General features: G+C 40.4%; 1 protein-coding gene across 1 annotated transcript in view; it reads right to left on the reverse strand.

Moving 5' to 3' along the window:
* Window positions 1–587: 587 nt before the first annotated feature.
* afap1l2 (actin filament associated protein 1-like 2) overlaps window positions 588–15,848 on the reverse strand; it is a 139,305-nt gene continuing 124,044 nt past the window's right edge. Inside the window, 4 exon segments of the mRNA XM_029629768.2 lie at window positions 588–1,170; window positions 3,594–3,697; window positions 3,700–3,742; window positions 7,682–7,869. Of these exon segments, the coding sequence (XP_029485628.2) occupies window positions 1,144–1,170; window positions 3,594–3,697; window positions 3,700–3,742; window positions 7,682–7,869 (362 nt within the window). The 3' untranslated portion in view covers window positions 588–1,143.

Below are 15,848 nucleotides of genomic sequence, written 5' to 3' on the forward strand. Positions count from 1 at the left end.
ACAAGCACTGTGATTATTATTGACCCTGCTGGTCATCTATAAACGTCTGAACATCTTGAACATTCTGGCCTTAAATGGCCATGTGCTCTTATCTCCACCAGGCACAAACAGAAAAGGACTGGCCACCCATCAGTGCCTGGTTCCTCTCTAGGATTCTTACTTGTTTCCTGCCTTTCTAGGGTGCTTGCCTAGCCACCATGCTTCTACATCTGCATTGCTTGCTGTTTGGGGTTTTAGGCTGGGTTTCTGTATAGCACTTTGTGACATCTGCTGATGTAAAAAGTGCTTTATAAATACGTTTGATTGATTGAAAGCATCTTCTTTCTGGAAAGAAGAAGACTTGAGTATTTTTTGACTGAAACAAAATATATATTCGTAGCTACAGTATGCAAATATAAAAATGACTTGTTTATATACAGAGAAATGTGTTTGTCAACATGAGTATGATACGATGTATGAATTGTTTGTCTTTTTTAAATCTGATTTACGTTATGAATTTATAAATAGAGGAGTGTTCATGAAGACCCATTTGACTGTGCCGGCAACTTGAAATTAAATTCCATTATGAAATGCACATAAAATGTATGTATTTATGTCAGTACTAAGTTTTTTTATTTTAATAAAAGTGCAAGTTTTAGTTAGCATACAAGTAAAAAAAGTAAACAAAACAGTGTAATATGTATTTACATCTTGGCTATCAGTCTGTACCAAATGGTAGACATGGTAGGGGGGTCGTCCCCTGTGGCATGCTGGTGTAAGAGGAAAGTGGCTCCATATTTCCCAAAATAATACTGTATATTATTAAAACATCTCTTTAAACATTTTTAAAAAATGTGACAATATGAAAATGTGACTTTATGGAAAAAAAACAACTTAAATCGTTTTTCAAATCTAGAAATGTCCAGTGGCATGGGTTTTCCAGTAGACAGGTGTGCCTCGTCTCTAATTGGCTTTCTGTGGAGCCATTCGTTTCTGTCCTATTCTCTGGTTGGACAGAGGCAGGTGTAGGGGCAGGGAGGTGGTGAGGGTTATGTCCTTTACTTCCTAGCCCCCCAGTGCAGCCAAAGCATAGCACCTGACCTGGCCATGGGTCATAATGATGACCTCAAATGTCAGAGATCAAATGGAAAGTCTTGCTCACCCCTAGGTGGTGGATTTCTTCTCCCATTCCTGTGTGTGCAGAGAGAACAGCATTAATACCAACCATGATAGTTTCTGTATTTTACATTGTTTGAAGCTATTAAGTTGTTCTCATGGCTCTTCATATAGCTCCAATTAATTAATTTGAGACGTTACATTTCTTCAGCCTTATCCCTGAAAACAGGCTCAAAACAAAAATAATTGTGCCTTTAAAGTGGTAGTTACCAACCTTTTCTGAGTCAAGATCACTTTCGGTGTCAAAATGAAAGCAGAGGTCTACCGCTCAGATATTTAAAAAAAACATGACTTATAAAACCTAATAAAAACAGTTCTGCAGGAATGAGGTTTGTGCAGTAGGCCTAATACATTATCACAGCATATTGGCTATGCTTGCCCTGACAATATTGTTCTTCTCAGACTATATTATATTTCAAAACTTGAGCTACATGATAACAAAATTGATCAGTTTTATTACTTGCGAGGCACTGCTGAGCATACATTTAAATAATGTACTTTTTTATTTTACCAGACTAATGGTACCTGCATGCAACTGATGGTCAGTCTCAGCAGAGGGAGGGAGAGAACAGCAGAGGGTTCGCCTCTCAAAGTCCCTGCTCTCTCCCACCGGTGAGATTGACCAGAGAGGAGGGACAATGTCTTCCGACTGATGACAAAACTCGAGAAGAACCACATTTCTGTCTCATACACAAATGAATGTTGTTGTTCCTTTGAAGTTAAATATTCCTCAATATTAAAATAGACAAGACGAGTCGCTAATAATAAAAATGCAGGCCTATCAATATACTTGGCAACTCATTCAATGCAGCTGTAGCGCTGGTTGTAGGGAGAAGGACATTTGTAAAGGTGTTGGAAAAAAACAGTGTTGACAGTGCTGAATAAAAACTTAAACACAAACTCTCTTTGCTGTTTTCTTTGACTGTCTCTCTCTGGTCATGGTTTAAAAAAGTAATGAAATCTCACATAGGCTAGTATCAACTTTGCTGTGGGTGGGGTTGTGGAAGCTGCAGGCACAGTGATTTGAGCTATCCGATTGGTCAGTAGTAGGTGCTTTGATTTAGCTCTCCATGTCCAAATCAAATGGTTCAAAATGGGGACACTTTGCCTACCCGGCGTGAAGGGCAGTTGATTCAAGTACACCTACCGCCAACAGCCCAAGACGAGAAAAAAAAAAAGAGAAGCTCAAGGCTTTAATTGTTGGATTTCCACAGAAATGTTTGTAGACTGATTGGTGACCACTGATTTAAAGTGCTGGTTCTCAAACCTTTCCTCAGGGACCTCCAGACGTTTTCACGCTTGTTGTAGCTCCGAACTAGCTCACCTGATTCACTCAACTAGTCAAGAGCTTGATAAGTTGAATCAGATGTGCTAGCTCAGGAATAAATCAAATACATGGAATGGCTAGGGGTCCCTGAGGAGAGGTTTGAGAACCACTGCTTTAAAGGATGTCAATCTCAGAGGCAGTCTTGCATTTTGCCTCCTTTCCTCTGGCCAGCAAGGAAAAGTATGTGAACCATTATGAAATAGTTGGATTTCTGCATAAACTGGTCATAGAATTGGATCTGATCTTCATCTAGGTCAGAACAATAGCCAAACACAATCTTTGTCTACTAATAACAAACAGTTATACGTTTTCAAGTCTTTATTGAACACACCGTGTAAACATTCACAGTGCAGGGTGGAAAAAGTGAACCCTTGGATTTAATAACTAACAATTCTTACTCTTAGGTCTTCTGAGATTTCTTTTGTTCGAGGCATGGTTGATACCAGGCAATGCTTCTCGTGAATAGCAAACTCACATTTTTTGAGTGTTTTTTACAGGGCAAGGCAGCTCTAACCAACCTCTCCAATCTCGTCTCATTGATTGGACTCCAGGTTAGCAGACTCCTTACTCCAATAAGTATTTGGAGAAGTCATTACCCTAGGGGTTCACATACTTTTTTCAACCTGCACTGAATGTTTAAATGATCTATTCAATATGGAAAAATACAATAACTTCTGTGCTATTAGTTTAAGAACAATATGTTTGTCTATTGTTGTGACTTAGATGAAGATCAGATCAAATTTGATGACAAATTTATGCAGACATCCAGGTAAGTCCAAAGGGTTCACATACTTTTTCTTGCCACTGTATGTGTGTGAGTAAATTAGTAAAATGTGTGATCATATCAACAACATACAATACATTAAGAACACCTGTTTTTTCCATGACTGATTGACCAGGTGATTCCAGGTCAAAGCTATGGTTCCTTATTGATGTCACTTGTTAAATCCACTTCAATCAGTGTATGGTCCACCAACCAAAGGACATCATCCAACTCAAAAAGTGCACACATCAATGACCTTTAAAATGTGGGTTCTCCTTCATTATAGATCCAAATAAAGTACTCAAATGCCTGTGTGTGGGGGGGGGGGGGCGGACAATAACCTCTGACCTTAGCCTTCTGCAGGACGTTGCCTTTGCTGGATGCCATGATTGACAGGGGTCTATTCTTTAGCGCGGTGGCGGAGTTGACAGGAGAGGAGTCCCCATAGTTTGTGGGGGAGAGGGAGTCTGTGGGGGACCCATGGATGCTGCTTTCGCCTGTAACAAGAAAGTCAAGAACTGAATGCTTATTCTGAATGTTAGCTAGTTAACTTAGTGATGCTGAGGGGCATACTGCAATGCAAGCTAGATCTACTCAGGGTTTTCTCAAGATTCCTAGCTTCAGTTAGCTTCACATTCCAGCTCAAGCTTCATCCGTATTACGACGTTGGATATTGCTCGTCTGCCAGCCGCTAACTCCAGTTGGCTTGTAACTGCACGTGCACGTGTGGCTAGTCAAACGCCAAACGTCAAACTCTTCATTGAGACTAGAGGTCGATTTGATTATGATTTTTCAACGCCGATACCGATTATTGGAGGACCAAAAAAAGCCGATAATGACAACAATACTGAATGAACACTTATTTTAACTTAATATGATACATCTATAAAATCAATTTAGCCTCAAATAAATAATGAAACATGTTCAATTTGGTTTAAATAATGCAAAAACAAAGTGTTGGAGAAGAAAGTAAAAGTGCAATATGTGCCATGTAAGAAAGCTAACGTTTAAGTTCCTTGCACAGAACATGAGAACATATGAAAGCTGGTGGTTCCTTTTAACATGAGTCTTCAATATTCCCAGGTAATTAGTTTTAGGTTGTAGTTATTATAGGAATATTTCTCTCTATACCATTTGTATTTCATTAACCTTTGACTATTGGATGTTCTTATAGGCACTTTAGTATTGCCCGTGTATAGCTTCCGTCCCTCTCCTCGCCCCTACCTGGGCTCGAACCAGGAACACTTCGACAACAGCCACCCTCGAAGCAGCATTAACCATGCAGAGCAAGGGGAACAACCACTCCAAGTCTCAGAGCGAGTGACGTTTGAAACGCTATTAGCGCGCACCCCGCTAACTAGCTAGCCATTTCACATCGGTTACACCAGCCTAATCTCGGGAGTTGATAGGCTTGAAGTCATAAACAGTGCAATGCTTGAAGCATTGTGAAGAGCTGCTGGCAAAACGCACACAATTGCTGTTTGAATGAATGAACGAGCCTGCTGCTGCCTACCATTGCTCAGTCAGACTGCTCTATCAAATCATTGACTTAATTATGTCATAATAACACACAAAAATACACGCCTTAGGTCATTAATTTGGTCCAATCCAGAAACTCTCATCTCGAAAACAAAACATTTATTCTTTCAGTGAAATACGGAACCGTTACGTATTTTATCTAACGGTTGGCATCCATAAGTCTAAATATTCCTGTTACATTGCACAACCATCAATGTTATGTTATAATTATGTAAAATTCTGGCAAACTAGTTCGCAACGAGCCAGGCGGCCCAAACTGTTGCATATACCCTGACTCTGCGTGCAATGAACGCAAGAGAAGTGACACAATTTCACTTGGTTGCCTGCTAACCTGGATTTCTTTTAGCAAAATATGCAGGTTTAAAATATATACTTCTGTGTATTGATTTTAAGAAAGGCATTGATGTTTATGGTTAGGTACAGTTGTGCAACGATTGTGCTTTTTTCGCAAATGTGCTTTTGTTAAAACATCCCCCGTTTGGTGAAGTTGGCTGTCTTTGTTAGGAAGAAATAGTCTTCACACAGTTTGCAATGAGCTAGGCGGCCCAAACTGCTGCATATACCCTGACTCTGTTGCAAGAGAAGTGACACCATTTTTCCTAGTTAACCTGTTGCGACTCTAGGGGCAGTATTTTCATTTTTGGAAAAAAAACGTTCCCGTTTTAAACGGACAAGATGCTAGAATATGCATATAATTGACAGCTTTGGATAGAAAACACTCTAATGTTTCCAAAACTGTAAAGATATTGTCTGTGAGTATAACAGAAATGATGTTGCAGGCGAAAGCCTGAGAAATCAAATCCGGAAGTGCCCCATATTTTGAAAGCGCTGCGTTCCAATGAGTCCCTATTGAGCTGTGAATGTGCTATCAACCAGCGTACGCTTTCTACGTATTTCCCAAGGTGTCTACAGCATTGTGATGTAGTTTTACGCATTTATGTTGAAGAATAGCCGTAGGCGGCTACATTGCGTAAGTGGTCACATGATGGCTCCCAGGGTGACTCTTGCGTAAAATAGTAGCCATTACTCCAATCGGTCCTGCTGAAAAACGAATTGTCCCGACGGATATATTATCGAATAGATATTAGAAAAACACCTTGAGGATTGATTATAAACAATGTTTGCCATGTTTCTGTCGATATTATGGAGCTAATTCGGAATATTTTTCGCCGTTTTCGTGACTGCAATTTCCGGGCGATTTCTCAGCCAAACGTGAAGAACAAACGGAGCTATTTCACCTACAAAAATAATATTTTGGGAAAAAAGGAACTTTGGCTATCTACCTGGGAGTCTCGTGAGTGAAAACATCCGAAGTTCATCAAAGGTAAACGATTTAATTTGATTGCTTTTCTGATTTTCGTGACAAGGTTGCCTGCTGCTAGCAAGGCATAATGCTATGCTAGTCTATGATAAACTTACACAAATGCTTGTCTAGCTTTGGCTGTAAAGCATATTTTGAAAATCTGAGATGACAGGGTGATTAACGAAAGGCTAAGCTGTGTTCAAATATATTTCACTTGTGATTTTCATGAATAGGAAGTTTTTCTAGGAAGATTTATGTCCGTTGCGTTATGGTAATTAGTGTCAGGCGATGATTACGCTCCCGGACCCGGGATGGTGGGTCATAAGAAGTTTTAATACCTATCACAAACATTCAGTAATGACAGAATGCATTTGAAACTTCATGCCGAGTAAAAACGTTCTATGTCTAAAAATAATTAATTTAGCGATATGAGTGGGAAAAAAGGTGCTTGTGCATTGAAAAGCACACCAAAGCAACCAAAGACGGCATTAAAAATGTATTCGGGATCGGTGTCCCATCCACGGGACAGTTAAGCTAACACAGGCTAATGTGATTAGCATGAGGTTGTAAGTAACAAGAACATTTCCCAGGACGGAGACATATCTGATACTGATATGCAATGGTTCATTGATCAGTCAGAAACTTTGCTTAATATTGCCTGCTAACATGAATTTCTTTTAACATGACTATTTTTTAACACATTTGATTAATAAAATATTTAAATCAGTCGTCTACCTCAAATGAAGGGGATGATGACAATATATGCGAGAGGGAGGGAATCTGATTTCATAAATGGATTTATTCCTGAATTAGCCTGCCCCGGAGCAGGTTACAGGTAGTTCTGAAGGATTCGTTGCATTAGAAATTTACCTGGCTAAAAGGTGAGCCACTTTCGTGGTACAGGTTATCCCGAGTTGAACTTAGAGTTGACCAAAGTTACCACGCTAACTCCTCAAAACAGGTATGTAGTATAGGGCTCTGCTTTGTGATACACTCTTTTGTATATGCAGGATTCAGGGTAAAGTTTGCCTTAGGTACAGTTCTAGGATCAGCTTCCCCTCCTCCATTCCTAATCTTAAAGCCAGGCACCACAGGCAAAAATTGTGATTTTGCTTCCATCTGTCAATTTTCTAATTTTGGGATATTTTGCAACTGTAACCTGCAATAATGTAATTATATGCAAAATGTGCATACATGTGAATAGTGTTTTTTTTTAAATAATTCCATGAAATTACAAAATTTTGATAAGCTGTTCTGCAAAAGTCTGATCATTGACTGTCTTATCACAAAAAAACTAAAATATTCTGCCCTGAAGCAATGTGTTGAAAAACTGATTCTTGTAACATGTAAAGAAGGGCATATGTTGGCTCATTTGCATATTTAAATTTGAAATAACTAAAACATATAATACAAAAATATTGTTTTTATGTATACTTTCAACTGTTACATTTTCAGTCTGATTAGAGTAAATCAAAAAAATAACTATTAGCCTGTGGTGCCTGTCCTTAACCATAAGTGGGGGAAATGCGAAATTTAACCAAGATCAGCATCCAGGGGCAAATTTCTTATAGGCAGTGTTAACCTACATACACACCATGGGTGTGTCCAGGAGGCTGCTGTCCAATGTGGTGCCCAGAACGAAAGGCCCCGCCTCTGCTTTCCTCAGACTCTCTTTCACATCCATCAATCGTAGCTCCACCTCCACCCGACAATGCTCCGCCTCCCGGCACGCCTCCTCCTTCTGCTTCAGACATGCATCCAGGGAGGCCTGCTGCGCCGGGTCTGAGTAACATGGACATGTGTCAATCAGAACGTCAAACCTGACATAATTACAATCATAATGACATGTGGATGCCAATCATGATCTCAGTGATTGAGATTGTTTTTAAGTGACATGCTTGTTTACTTTACAGCTTACATATGGCATATGCAGAGAGAAAGTCATGAAACAAGCATCATTTTAACATGGTTTAACTGTTTCTTACTAAAGGCTAGAATAATTAAGAATTTGCCAAATGTGCACTTTTTTAGTATGGGATAAAAACACACAAAACAAAGATTACACATGAAGTTGTCTTTTATACTTGAATGTTTTAAAAACAGCATAGACACTAAGTAAAGGCTTAATTCAATCAGATCCTCTTTAGCTGACATTTTGCATAGCGGTTGTTTTTGAGTGTCGGAGGTGGAATTGCGTTAGAGCTGTCCAATCCACAAGCGGCTCCCGGTGTTATACCTATTGCGGACATTGCCATTCGATGCAACAAAACCACACTGACTTTATCATCCGGCAAATCCCATGCAGGGATTAGACGTTGCAGCCGTGTTACAAGTTCAAACACTCGAATGGGTGAAGTTTTATTGGGCGCTTTCGTGCGGATCCATTTTGTCAAGTCGGTAACCAAAGTTGGTCACTGCCTTTCGAAGTGTGTTACATTTGTGCCTACATGTTGACTGCATTAACTTTACAATGTGATCAAAGGTCATGCAGTTTTTGGATGAAGTCGCCTTCAAGTCGCCGTACTTGTTTCTCACCAACTGCAACATGCAGCCATTGCCTGGCTAGTGAGGAGATACTATATGTCAACTAATCAATAGGGTGTTTTTGGTTGACCCAAACAGGAACCAATTTTGCTACGATTCTAAAGCTACAGGGGATACAAATTAGAGATAATCCATTTGTTTTTTTACACTGCTGCTACTTGCTGTTTATTATCAATGCATTGTGACCTCACCCCTACCTACATGTACAAATTACCTTGACTAACCTGTACCCCCGCACATCGACTCGGTACCATTACCCCCTGTATATAGCCTTGTTATTGTTATTTTGTGTTACTTTTATTAACTTTTCTTGAACTGCACTGTTATGCTAATATTTACATACGGTAACACCCTGATATTTAGTCCTGCAGTTATGACTGTAATGTCGACAGACATCATAGTAAGTATTCCCCCCCCCCACTTTAGTTGCAGAGATTCAAAGAGGGCTATAGTCAATGGTGAGTGCTGCAAAGCTAATTAGATGAGAATAATATGATGCTGTCAGATGGTGACAGTACTGCATACAAGGCAGTTGTCAAATTAGATTGCTTCCCAGACATTGAGTTAGGGAAACTAGAATGCATCAATCATGCCCACAAGAGGATGAGAACAGTGCTTCGTAAACTTGAGGAGGAATATGGGGGAGCGGCACCGATTCACTTTAGATGAGTGTCTTATTATTTATTACATACGAGTCATTCGATCAGCGACACATTCTACACTGTATACCGCCGTTTTTAACTTATAAACGCAATAGGGATAATAAGAATAAGATAATTGAGACGTTTTTCTAAGCAATTTATTGTACACACATTATAATTCAGTTTGTGAGAGTGTGATATATACCGAAAGGTTGCAAGATCGAATCCCCGAGCTGACAAGGTTAAAATCTGTCGTCCTTCCCCTGAACAAGGCAGTTAACCCACTGTTCCTAGGCAGTCATTGAAAATAAGAATTTGTTCTTAACGGACTTGCCTAGTTAAATAAAAGGTTAAAAAATAAAAATATTTAAAAAATAAAAAAACATGGGGGTATAGAAACATTTATTTAGACAATTATAAATAAAAACTTTTATAAACAATAGCTGCTATGTTGACACCACCAAGTTGATCTGGGCCATTCTGTTGAAAAACCACTAAAGTGTCTGTCTTTCGGCTGTCACAGATGCACCTCCCCCAACTTCACCCATCGACGTTCATCTACAGTCGGCTTCGTTAGCATTACTACTCGAACACACCCATTGTCTACACCTCGATTAGACTGATAGAAAGTTTAGACTACTCACTAATAGCCTATGATTTATCAATTGATGGCATGCCCAATGCCATTCTTGTGATTGCATAATAATTTGAGGATAATATCTAAATTGATGTTCTAGAGAAAGTGATTAATAACCTATACCTATTTTAGCCTCCACACGTGAAATCAGTTGGCCATCTGCCGTGGTCAATGTGGGCAGTCGCAAGTGTGTTTGTCAATGTCACCAACAATGGTATTGTTGGATTAGTTAACAAAAAGTGTAGCCTATTTCCTAGGAATGAATTGCATGCTAATTATGCTAATTTCATATCCATTGCACATGTAGAAAAAGCAAACAGAAAAGAAAGGAAAAGGAATCAGGGTGGAAAAAGAGGCACTGATTCACCTCTTTGAAATGAGTGTTTTATTATTTCTATTTCTATTATTTATTTATTACATTTGAGTCATTCGATCGACGACACAGTCTTCAACGTCTCCCGCCATTTTTTTTACTTATAATGCAGTAGCAGCCGCTCACCGATATGTCAGCTCATACCGCATTCACACCTCCGACACTGCCAAAACATCAGCTTTGCAGATGTCATCCAACACAGATTAACACACATTTTGATTGAATCTAGGCCTATGAATTCAGGAATTTAATTGGCTCAACTCGTCTTTCTGCAATTCATCTTCTTGCCTTCTTAACCGTATTGGAAGAGAAGGTCGCCCTCCATGTGGCAAACCTGACCATAATTCTATCCTCCTGGTTTCCCATTACAAGCTAAAACTAAAGCAGGAAGTACCAGTGACTCGCTCAATACAGAAGTGTTCAGATGACGCAGATGCTACGCTACAGGACTGTTTTGCTAGCACAGACTTGAATATGTTCCGGAATTCATTAAACGGCATTGAGGAGTATACCACCTCAGTCATCGGCTTCATCAATAAGTGCATCGATGATTACAGGCAACATCCGCATCGAGCTAAAGGCGACAGCTGCCTTTTTCAAGGAGCTGGACACTAATCCGGACGCTTATAAGAAATCACGCTACGCCCTCAGGCGAACCATCAAACAGGCAAAGGGTCAACACAGGATTAAGATTGAATCCTACTACACCAGCTCTGACGCTCGTCAGATGTGGCAGGACTTAAACTATTACGGACTATAAAGGGAAACCCAGCCGCGAGCTGCCCAGTGATGCAAGCCTACCAGACGAGCTAAATGCCTTTTATGCTCGCGTCGAGGCACGCAACAGTGAAGCATGCATGAGAGCACAAGCTGTTCCAGATGACTGTGTGATAATGCTCCCGGTAGCCAATGTGAGCAAGACCTTAACATTCACAAAGCCGCGGGGCTAGACGGATTAGCAGGATGTGTACTCCAAGCAAGTGTCTTCACTGACATTTTCAACCTCTCCCTGACCGAGTCTGTAATACCTACATGTTTCAAGCAAACCACCATAGTCCCTGTGCCCAAGGATGCGAAGGCAACCTGCCTAAATGATTACCGCCCCGTAGCACTCACGTCAGTAGCCATGAAGTGCTTTGAAAGACTGGTCATGGCTCACATCAACAGCATCATCCCGGATACCTTAGACCCACTTCAATTCACATACCGCCCCAAAAGATGAAGCAAACTCAATCGCACTCCACACTGCCCTTTTCCACCTGGACAAAAGGAACACATATGTGAGAATGCTGGTCATTGACTACAGCTCAGTGTTTAACACCATAGTGCCCACAAAGCTCATCACTTAGCTAAGGACCCTGGGACTAAACACCTCCCTCTGCAACTGGATCCTGGACATTCTGACGGGCCGCACCCATGTGGTAAGGGTAGGCAACAACACGTCAGCCACGCTGATCCTCAACACCGGGGCCCCTCAGGGGTGTGTACTTAGTCCCCTCCTGTACACCCACGACTGCGTGGCCAAACACGACTCCAACACCATCATTAAGTTTGCTGACGACAAGTGGTAGGTCTGATGCTCGACAATGATGAGAGCCTATCGGGAGTTGGTCAGAGACCTAGCAGTGTGGTGGCAGGACAACAACCTCTCCCTCAATGTGATTAAAACAAAGGAGCAGATCTAGGACTATAGGAAAAGGTGGGCCGGACAGGCCCACATTAACGTCAACGGGGCTGTAGTGGAGTGGGTCAAGTGTTTCAAGTTCCTTGGTGTCCACATCACCAACGAACTATCAAGGTCCAAACACACCAAGACAGTCTTGAAGAGGGCACAACATCATCTTTTCGCCCTCAGGAGAATGAAAAGATTTGGCATGAGTTCCCAGATCCTCAAAAAGTTCTACAGCTGCACCATCGAGAGCATCCTGACCGGTTGCATCACTGCCTGGTATGGAAACAGCTCAGCATCTGACCGTAAGGCGCTACAGAGGGTAGTGCGAATGGCCCAGTACATCACTGGGGCCAAGCTTCCGGCCATCCATGACCTATATACTAGGCGGGGTCAAAGGAAAGCCCCAAAAATATTCGAAGACTCCAGTCACCCAAGTCATAGACTGTTCTCTCTGCTACCGCACGGCAAGCAGTTCCGGAGCGCCAAGTCTAGGACCAAAAGGCTCCTTAACAGCTTCTACCCCCAAGCCATAAAACTGCTGAACAATTAATCAAATGGCCACCCAGACTATTTATATTGACACTCCCCTCCATTTGTTTTGTACACTGCTGCTACTTGCATGTACAAATTACCTTGACTAACCTGTACCACCGCACATTGACTCGGTACCATTACCCCCTGTATATAGCCTCGTTATTGTTATTTTATTGTTACTTTTATTAACTTTTCTTGAACTGCACTGTTATTCTAATATTTACATACGGTAACACCCTGATATTTAGTGCTGCAGTTATGACTGTAATGTCGACAGACATCATAGTAAGTATTTCCCCCCCCCCACTTTAGTTGCAGAGATTCAAAGAGGGCTATAGTCAATGGTGAGTGCTGCAAAGCTAATTAGAAGAGAATAATATGATGCTGTCAGATGGTGACAGTACTGCATACAAGGCAGTTGTCAAATTAGATTGCTTCCCAGGCATTGAGTTAGGGAAACTAGAATGCATCAATCATGCCATTTACATTTTACATTTAAGTCATTTAGCAGACGCTCTTATCCAGAGCGACTTACAAATTGGTGCGTTCACCTTATGACATCCATGCCCACAAGAGGATGAGAACAGTGCTTCGTAAACTTGAGGAGGAATATGGGGGAGCGGCACCGATTCACTTTAGATGAGTGTCTTATTATTTATTACATACGAGTCATTCGATCAGCGACACATTCTACACTGTATACCGCCGTTTTTTAACTTATAACGCAATAGGGATAATAAGAAAGGGAGTGGTTTGTGACACTCGATAGCAGCCGCTCACTGATATGTCAGCTCATACTGCAGTTACACCTCCGACACTTCCAAAACATCAGCTTTGCAGATGTCCAAGGTCCCTGCCCTCAGGCCTTCCTCTCCAATGCGTTTTGAGGAGCCCACTGGGCACACACTGGTTAATTCAACGTTGTTTCAACATAATTTGTCAACGGATTGGAATCAACGTGGAAAATACATTCAATTTTTTTTTTAAAGTCTTCCATCAGTACTGTTTTCATTTCAGCCAGCGCTGTAAACATTGAAATTAGGCTAAAACTTCAACTTAAATACATTGATTTAACAACCTGTTAGTCAAGTTAAGTCAATCTAATTTCAACATAATTATGTATACATTGAAATTGTATTGAAAATTACACAGAAACAAAAAATATTTTTCATCCTATATTCAATAGAATATTCAACTGAGTATACAAAACATTAAGAACTTTCCATGACAGACTGACCAGGTGAATCCAGTTGAAAACTATGATCCCTTATTGATATCAATTGTTAAATCCACTTCAATCAGTGTAGATGAAGGGGGGAGACATGTTAAAGAAGGATTTTTAAACTTTGACAATTGAGAAATGGATTGTGTGTGCGCCATTCAGAGGGTGAATGGTCAAGTCAAAAAATGTTAGTGCCTTTGAACGGGTATGGTAGTAGCTGCCAGGCGGACCGGTTTGTGTCAAGACCTGCAATGCTGCTGGATTTTTCATGCTCAACAGTTTCCTGTGTGTATCAACAATGTCCACCACCCAAACCATATGTGTTATAGCTTTACCCCCTGCTATTTTGTGGATAAAGAGTTACCTGTCTAACAGAAAACAGAGGTTATTTAATGGAAGCCTCCAACATAATCCAGGTAGAATCCGGAATTTCTCAGGGCAGCTGTCTATGCCCCTTACCTTTTTCAATCTTTACTAACGACATGGCACTGGCTTTGAGATAAACCAGGCCATAGTTTTGTCTCACCTGGACTACTGTTCAGTCATGTAGTCAGATGCCACAAAGAGGGACTTAGAGGGAAATTTACAATTGGCTCAGAACAGGGCAGCACGGCTGGCCCTTGCATGAACACAGAGAGCTAACATTAATAATATAACTCAATCAAATCAAACCTTATTTGAAGTGCATTTAAAGTTTGATTTGATTTAGTGGTATTCTTTAACTTTGATTTTCGGTTGAGATGGATGAATCCAACATATCAATTATGAATTTGTAGACAAAATGGACATTGAATTGTGAACTCAACAAAATATCAACATTTGAAGGAGATGTATCTTCTGCTTGAATAGTATATATACAGTCTAGTGATGCACTGATATGAATTTCATGCAACAGCGATTTATCGATACGTACGTTATGACGCTGGTAAAGTTGCCTAGAGCACCTACAGTGCTGGTCATAAAAGAAAGCTAGCTACCTCATGGATGCAAACAATGTTCTTCCCCAAAAACATAGCGAAATAATCTTCACTAGCTATACTTAGCTAGCTAACTATATAGCTAGGTGTCATCGAGAATAACCCTAATTTATAAAGACAGTTCTTATTTGATTAATGGTGGTCAGACCCATCTATGTGAAGCTAACCACAATAAATTAGCCACAAGTGGCCTTCAAAATTAAAGTATGGCATAATTCTACTATTTGCATTCATTTGCATCACTTTCAATGTCATAGTTTTATTTTGAAGGCAAACCGCAAATTCCACTATTGTGCCTAATCCTTATTGGCTAGCTTCACAACACAACCCGGACCGGTCGAGCCTCACTAGCCAGATGAAGCTAGCTGGCTGCTTATAACATTAGCTTTGGGCAACAGGGCTAGCTATTTATTTTCATGAACTTTAAATGTATCACTAGCCACTTTAAACAATGTCACATTTTATTTATTTTACCTTTATTTAACGAGGCAAGTCAGTTAACCTCTTCAGTCGACCCTCTACTTTTTTGAACATTCTGTTAAAAATCGCGCAACATTTCAGCGCCCTGCTACTCATGCCAGGAATATAGTATATGCATTTGCTTAGTCTGTGTGGATAGAAAACACTCAGACGTTTAAAAAAACTGGTTAAATCACTGCTGTGGCTTTACCAGAACGGCATTTACATCGAAAAGCACAGGAAAAACTGATCACTGAAAATGGGGAAAATATATCCATGCGCTACTTGAACCCATTGATAAACGTGAACCACAATTAATTGACTGAGGTTGCAGTACCTACAGCTTCCACAGGGTGTCTAGAGTCTTGTCATTTCCCTTCGAGTTTTTTCTTGGTCAAACACATACAGGACACCGTATCTAATCCGGTCTAGGACCGGATATTTTCGTTGAGTTTCTAGCCGGACATTTTTCCAGACGGACAGCTAATGATCTTTACATCGCCTCCTGATGAATTTTATCGCTTATTAACGTTTACTAATACCTAAAGTTGCATTACAAACGTATTTCGAAGTGTTTTGTGAAAGTTTATCGTCGACTTTTTGAATTTTAAAAAATGACGTTACGTTTTGAAACGATGTTTTTTTCGTTTATCACACAGTCTACATATAACGATATCTAGGCTTTATATGGACCGATTTAAT

Source organism: Oncorhynchus nerka, linkage group LG23 (genome assembly GCF_034236695.1).
Source record: "Oncorhynchus nerka isolate Pitt River linkage group LG23, Oner_Uvic_2.0, whole genome shotgun sequence".
In the NCBI taxonomy this organism is placed as follows: domain Eukaryota; kingdom Metazoa; phylum Chordata; class Actinopteri; order Salmoniformes; family Salmonidae; genus Oncorhynchus; species Oncorhynchus nerka.